At 60.4% G+C, this 6,759-nt stretch overlaps 1 protein-coding gene across 1 annotated transcript; it reads right to left on the bottom strand.

The window, feature by feature from the left end:
- Nucleotides 1-46: 46 nt before the first annotated feature.
- STAT6 (signal transducer and activator of transcription 6, interleukin-4 induced) lies at nucleotides 47-6,357 on the bottom strand (the record flags this gene model as incomplete). Its single annotated transcript, XM_009082585.1, is given in 19 exon segments — nucleotides 47-238; nucleotides 309-452; nucleotides 880-984; nucleotides 1,078-1,203; nucleotides 1,476-1,545; nucleotides 1,727-1,873; nucleotides 1,982-2,118; nucleotides 2,214-2,308; nucleotides 2,385-2,591; nucleotides 2,742-2,834; nucleotides 2,984-3,106; nucleotides 3,221-3,308; nucleotides 3,388-3,576; nucleotides 3,683-3,814; nucleotides 3,929-4,254; nucleotides 4,340-4,391; nucleotides 4,393-4,418; nucleotides 5,998-6,136; nucleotides 6,242-6,357. Coding segments are annotated over 19 exon segments (2,507 nt in total), but the record flags the coding sequence as incomplete, so codon positions are not given.
- Nucleotides 6,358-6,759: the final 402 nt, after the last annotated feature.

Here is a 6,759-nt window from a genome sequence, read left to right as displayed (position 1 = left end):
GGGGGGGATTCCAGTACGATGCCCTCCCCCCCCGCAGCCCCCTCACGTGTGTCCCGGCCGGACGCTGTCATCCCACCGTGTCTCCCCCAGCTCCCAGCAAGAGGGGTTGGAGTTGGGGTACCCACTGCGCTGCAGGGTAGGTGGAAAGGAGGGCAACAGCATGGGGTTCTCCAAGGACACATCCTGCAGGAACTGGTCAATGTCTGAGCTGGACGGCAGCTCCATGCTGGGCAAAGGCCTGGGGACAGAGGCAGCATGGTGACTGGGGGAACAGGGGGGGCTCCCCCCACTGATCCCCCGGTGCTTACCACTGCGGAGAGCTCGGCATTGATGCGTCCACTATGGGAAACGAGGGCAGCTCAGCCATCTCTTCATCCTGCACCTCTGATGAGGGACCCCCGGGCAGCAGCTGCGAGGGCTCTCCAGGCATGTACTGGCTGGGCATGAAGGGCCTGTGGGGGACGAAGAATGAGGAGGGGTTTGGTGTAGGTCATAGGGTACTTCCCTGCTTGCCAAGCCCCAAGGCATGGGGAGGCAGTGCTTGGTTTGGGGGGCCGGTGTGGGTCTCCTCCAGGAAGCACCAGCAGAGCAGAGCACTGGGAGCACTGGTCAGCTGACGATGGTCTCTCCAGGTCTGCCTGCCTGGGGTGAAGAGAAGGGGGGGGCAGGGCAGGGTGGCCTGTGCCCAGTCTTACCCAGAGCTCCTGAAAACAGTGTCCTGGCAGTGGGGCAGCACAGACTCCATGGCCATGGATGGGGAGAGCATCGGAGACGTGCTGCGGAAAGGAGCACTCAGATGGGGGAGGAACACCCCCGACCCTGTCTGGGGGTGGTGGAGAGCCCACCATGCCCCCCACCCTGCCCTGGCCTTGCTCCTACCTGGGGAAGGAGGGGGTGCGGTTGCTGGGAACCATCATGTTGATGTTGCTGTTGGGTGTGGGGTAGCCAGTGGGGACGGTCTGGGGGTAGAAGTGAGTGGGGGTACTGGAGACACAGAGGGGTTCATATTGAGGATGGTGCTCTTCCACAGCCCCCATCCCCGCACACAGCAGGTCTGCCCCTGCCCTGGGCACTCACCAGATGGGGCTTCGCACTGGCTGCAGGCTCTCAGGGTGCAGCTTGGGCTGCAGCATGGGCAGGATGCACATCGGCGCCTGGGGGGGCTCGGAGGGGCCCCCCATGGTGGTTGAGGGCTGCTGGTCCCTACAAAAGCACATTGTTCCCATCAGCACTGCCAGGTTCAGGCTCTAAAGGGGCACATGTGCCAGTGAGCTGCCGGTGAGGGGCGGTGGGTACACAGATGTGCACCAGTGCAGCTCGGGGTGCCCATGGGGGGCTCCTCGCTCACCAGCACAGCCCCGTTTTGCCCAGTCAGTGATCCCCCTGCCCAGGGGGATGCATATCCTGGCCAGAGGTCTCTGCAAACCCTGGCCCCCACACACACATCTCTGGCATGGTCACGGCTTTGCACACACCTTTCGCTTTCCACCGTCATCTTGATGGCAGTGGAAACGTAGCCACGTCCATCCTTGCCTGTCTGCTCTTCTGCTCGGGGAGGAGAAGCACCCATGAGCCACTACCCCTGCCATGCCCTGCCAACCCTCTCTGCTGGCACTGGCTGCCCCCGCAAGCCCTGGGATCACCTGCGTGAGACCCCAGACCACCCCACAGCATTGCTGGGGTGCACAGGGACAGTCCAGGGCCCATTCTGGCTCCCCCTGCTCACTGTTGTAGTGACTCCCGAATGCCTGATCCTTGGGGATGTTGGGGTACAGGTTGCGGAGCTGCCCCAGGTCCCGGATGCGGTCACCGAGGGAGCGGATTGACAGGTCCTTGGCAGAGAAGGGCTGGATGTTCTCCACCTGGCTGGAGCCTGAGTGAGGGGAGACACAGAACAGAGCTCCAGTGCCTGCTCACTGTAATGCTCCCATCCTCAGGCCATGAGGACACCCCCATCCCAGCACCTGACCCCACTCCTCACCGTCCTTGCTCTGGGTGACGTAAGCGATGGTGATGCCCCCAATCTCTGAGTCGCTGAAGCGGAGCAGGAAGGTCCCATCCGGCGCTGTGCTCAGCAGTTTGCAGACATACTGCTTGCTGATGAAGCCAATGATGAGCCTAGAGGGGTGGAAAGATGGGAAAGTGGGATCAGGACCCTCCCAGGGTGCTGGAGTGGGACCAGGACCTGGCAAGCCCAACCCTGATGCACCCACCTGTCCGACCAGTAACTTTTGAGGCATCTCTTGGTGAGGTCAAGGACTCCATCAAACCACTGCCAGAAGGTGAATCCCCGACCAGGGAGCATCTCCTGGAGCAGAGAGAGGCCATGAAGCTCCCCAGGGCCATGCCAGACACTACCCACCCTGGTCAGCCCTCCCAGTCACCTTGTTGAACTGGGCCCAGGAGACACTGCGGCTCTGGAAGTCCTTGAGGCTGGCACTGTGGTCATTGAAGATCTTCTGGGCCAGGAAGAAGTAGTGGTCCTTGAGGAGTCCTGTGGTGGTTTGTACCTCCGCCATGAACTTACGGTTCAGGGTGTCACACATCTTTTCCCAGGGCACCCGCTCAGCCACCACAAAGGGCACCCGCTCCTGTGGGCGGGCAGGAGGGCGTCAGGACAGGGTCCCTGCTGCATCCCACCCTGTGCCAGGGCTCCTGCCCCAGCCTGCAGCTGTTCCCCCACTCCAGAGCACACCCAACCACCGTGTCCCAGCTCCTTCCCTCAGGCCTGTGGCACTCACAATCTCGGAGAAGGCGTTATCCCACAGCACGGTGGCTTTGGCGTTGTTGTCCTGGTTCCCGTGGACAATGACCACAATGGGTAGAGACAGAACCTGGGGGCAGAGAGTGGCCTCCCTCAGCCCCCCGAGGCCCCCGGAGCCAAGTGGACTGGCTGCCCTGGGACCATCCCAGCCCAGCACAGGTATCCTACAGGGGAAGGCTCAGCACATCCATCACCATCCTGTGGAAGAGGGGCCAGTACCTGGAGGTGGACAGAGATGTTGCTGGGGGTCAAGGCCACAGTGGTGCTGAACAGAACGGCACATTTCTCCTCTGTCACCGACTCAGAGCCTTTCCGCTCACAGCGTTTGATCTTCTTCAGCAGCTGGGGAGGGAGGAACTGAGCATCACCTGGGCATGCACCAACCTTGGGACCCCCAGAAACCCAATGGAGCCTCCAGCAGAGCCCCGAGCCTGGCCACTCGCTCGTGGTACTCACCACGTTCTTGAAGTTGGCACAGCAGATCCCACTGGTGGGGTTGGTCTCCAGGGCCACCACGTTGTGCATGATCTCCCCTGTGCTCTCACTGGGCAGAAGGGGTGGTCAGGGGGGTCATGGCAGTGGGACAGACTCCTCGCCCCCATGCCAGCTGCCTGGCTGCTCACCTGAGAGCACTGCTGTAGGTGCTGTGCTCCAGCTCCCGTGCCTGCTTCTCTGTCACCATGTCAGCCCGCACCATGTAGGGCTTGGGTGCTGCCTTCAGCAGCCTGGGGCCCAGTAGGAACCGGACGCTTGCCTGGAACTTGGTCTGAGTCTTCAGCACCTGTGGGGGCTGCTTCTCCACCAGAAAGGAGCTGGGGGACACAGGGACACTATGGCACCTGCCAGCTCTGCCACCAGCCTCTGCAGACCCACCATGAGACCCACCCTGCAGGCCCTCATGGCCTCACAGCTCATTACCTCTTGACCAGGCTGGACAACACCTCATTGCAGCGCTCCAGGAGCTGGGGCAGCAGCTCAGGCCCCAGCTCTGTGCTCGCCACCATCACCTGCTGCTGCAGCTGGAAGTGAACCTCGACCAGGCTCTCGCACCTGAGGAGAGAGGGACCCTCAGCGCTGGACCACCACTCACTCAGAGCCCCTTGGGCTGGGGGAGGGAGCAGGGGGATGCTCAGGGTCCCTTACCCCTGCCCCGTGCCCTCTCACCTCTTCTGCAGCGGTGCCAGGTTCTCCTCAAAGACAGTTCCGTTCCCTGCCAGCTGCTGTTCCCTCTTCCATATCTGGATTCTCTTAAGGACCTGCTGTTTCATTGCCTCCAGGTCCTTCACAGCATCCAGGATGAGGGTGGGCAGCTCCTGGGGACCAGCGCTGGCCACAGGACTCTGCACGGCACCATCCCGCCCTGGCCCCTTGCCCACGGAGCCATCCTGCAGCGCCTGGATCTCATTGACACGGTGCTGCAGCCGCTGCAGCCCCAAGCTGAACTTCAGCTCCTCCTGCCGCCGGTGGAAGCTGAGGGGCAGGTGGTGGTCCTGGGGTGGGGCAGAGCGGGATCAGCAGGGTCTGCAGCCAGCCCTGTGCCTCAGGGTGCCTGAGAGGGGGGCAAGGACCACCCACCCGCTTGAGCACCGCAGCCTTCTCGCCCTCGAGGACGGCTCTCAGGATGGCGCCGCAACGGGTCCCGGCGGTAGGTGTTCTAGGGGAGCCAAACGTGGGGTGTCAGGTGGGGCAGGACATGTGTCCCTCACTCCCAACCCAGCCCCTCCCCACAACACTGGGCCAAGGTGACTCAAGGGTTCCATGGCCATGATGGAGCTGATTTCCAGCTTTAAAAACACTTTAAACTGTGCATAGAATCACGGAATATCCAGAGTTGGAGGGACCACAAGGATCATCATCTCCATGTTTTGTATAAAAAGAATCAACTTCGAATTAAAAAAAAACCCAAAAACCAAAACAAATCCATTTCTCTGAGCATCTCCTCGAGCCTCGCCAGCCTGACACCTGGGGGAGACTCTCAGCTGCCCTGGACAGATCGATGCCTTCCACTGAAAACAGGGAGAGGAATTCCCCGGCTGGCTCTGTCTCCTGTGTCCTGTGCCAGCTCCTCCAGCCTTCGTGCATTTCCCAAATTAGCCACTTCCCAAAACAGCAGCAGAACGCAACAGGGCGCAGCCTTGCTCCGTCGGCTCCTGTGCTGAGGGGAGGCAACTCTACTGCAGACCCCGGACCCCCGGCAGTCTGGACGCTGCACTGGCAGCACTGGGAGCTCTTCCAGGGAAAATACAGGTCCCAGGTTTGGCTTCCAGCTGCACCCCCAGCCCTGCTGTTACCCATCCTGGCGAGGACCCAGCTCCCACCGCCCACAGCAGCACCAGGAGCAGGGAACAGCCCAGCCAGAGCTGGAGGGAACAAGGGTTTGGTGTTTCTGGGATGAGGGATGGAGGGAGGAGGGAACACACACTTGGGAGGGCAGCTCTGCTTCAGGATTTTAAATAAAAAACCCCTAAGCTGAAACAGCTGTGCATTTCCTACAACCATTGCAAAAAGCAACAGTCTTGTTTTGGAAAATCACTCTGTTCCCCAGAAGTTGTGACTAAAGCTAATCCCTTCCCAAATGTTGGATATAAAAACGCCTGTTACCAAAAAGCAGAGTTTTCAACCAGAACAGGGCTCTGGGAGCGAGTCCTGCTCAGCCCTGGTGCTCCGAGCTCTGCTGGCCAGAGAGAGGGGATAAATCCGACAGTGGGAGAGGGACAGAGTGATTCCAACAGCCCTCGATAAGAGAAACAGCCCCAAAAATGAAACTCAGCACCCACAGCAGGAGGAAATGCAGCCCCACACGGCATGGAGAAAGGAGAAATCAAGCCCTTGAGCAGAAAATGGGGAAGATCTGGTGAGGTGACCCCCAGGGCGCCAACAGCTGGGGGTGAGCAGAGAGATAAGGGGCTGAGGGGCTCCCAAGTGTCCCCACGGGGTCAGGGTCTGTCTTGGGGGGAATGTGGCAGCTCCTTGAGGGCTGCTGGCTACAGAAGAGGCTGCAGAACCACTGTCAGCCCCGGGGTACAGAGAAACCCCCTCTGTCCTCTGAAACACCCCAAAACACCAGTCGTCGAGTTCACACAAGCTTGTTGCCTGTGAATGGTGCTGAAAATGGATGTCATGGGGGAACCATCCTGAGGCATTGGCCCCTTCCAGCATAAAATAACCAAAAAAATCTTCCTTGGAGCCAGTTGTGATCCCAGCGGGACATGGCCCCTGGGGTCTCTGCGCACCTCGATGCTGCTGACTTGCTGGAGGATCTGGCACTGCTGCCCATCGCTGCCAGCAGCACTGTGGAGCTTCTCCAGCATGGATGAGAGCATCCTGTTGGCCACGCTGGTGCAGAAGGCATCTGAGCCATTGATGAACTCCCTAGAGAAGGGAAAAAGTTGGGAGGGCGGGCACAGATCCTCCACCTTCCCTGGAGTGACCCTCAACTCCACACTGCTCCAGGGAGAAGGGGCATGGAGGACTCACCAGGGCTGGTTCTCCAGCCAGTCAGCCAGGAGACAGCGCAGGCTCCGGGGAAACTCCGCAGAGATGCCGCTGAACTCCTCCTGCGGCATGTGGGACACGATGCTCCAGAGGGACATCTTTGGAACAGACTCCTGTGGACAAACAGGAGAGAGGATGGGAGTTCTGGGGAGGGTCAAGGGCCCCTCGGGCAGAGGGGTGAGAGCTGCCTCCACATGTGAACCTGCTGCTCCACCGTGTTAGGGTTGCTGGGGAGGAGAAACAGAAGCCGATCCAGGACTGGCCTCTTGGGCAATCCTGGGCAGGCAAGCAGCCACTTGTGCCTATGTTTCCTGCATCTCCGGGGAATCCCTGGTCCTTCTGCCATAGGTGTCGCACAAGGATATGAGGAGATCGGTGAGTGCTGCCAGACTTGGCACAGGAGAGTTGGGAGAGCCCCAAGAGTGTGGAACACCCCCAGGAGGAGGAGGACTGTGAATCCCCCTGAGCTCGGTGAGCCTGTTTCTCAGAGGATCTCAGTG

Source organism: Acanthisitta chloris, unplaced genomic scaffold, assembly GCF_000695815.1.
Source record: "Acanthisitta chloris isolate BGI_N310 unplaced genomic scaffold, ASM69581v1 scaffold35310, whole genome shotgun sequence".
NCBI lineage: Eukaryota > Metazoa > Chordata > Aves > Passeriformes > Acanthisittidae > Acanthisitta > Acanthisitta chloris.
Note: the sequence above shows the minus strand (reverse complement) of the source record. Positions and strands in the feature narration are given on the sequence as shown.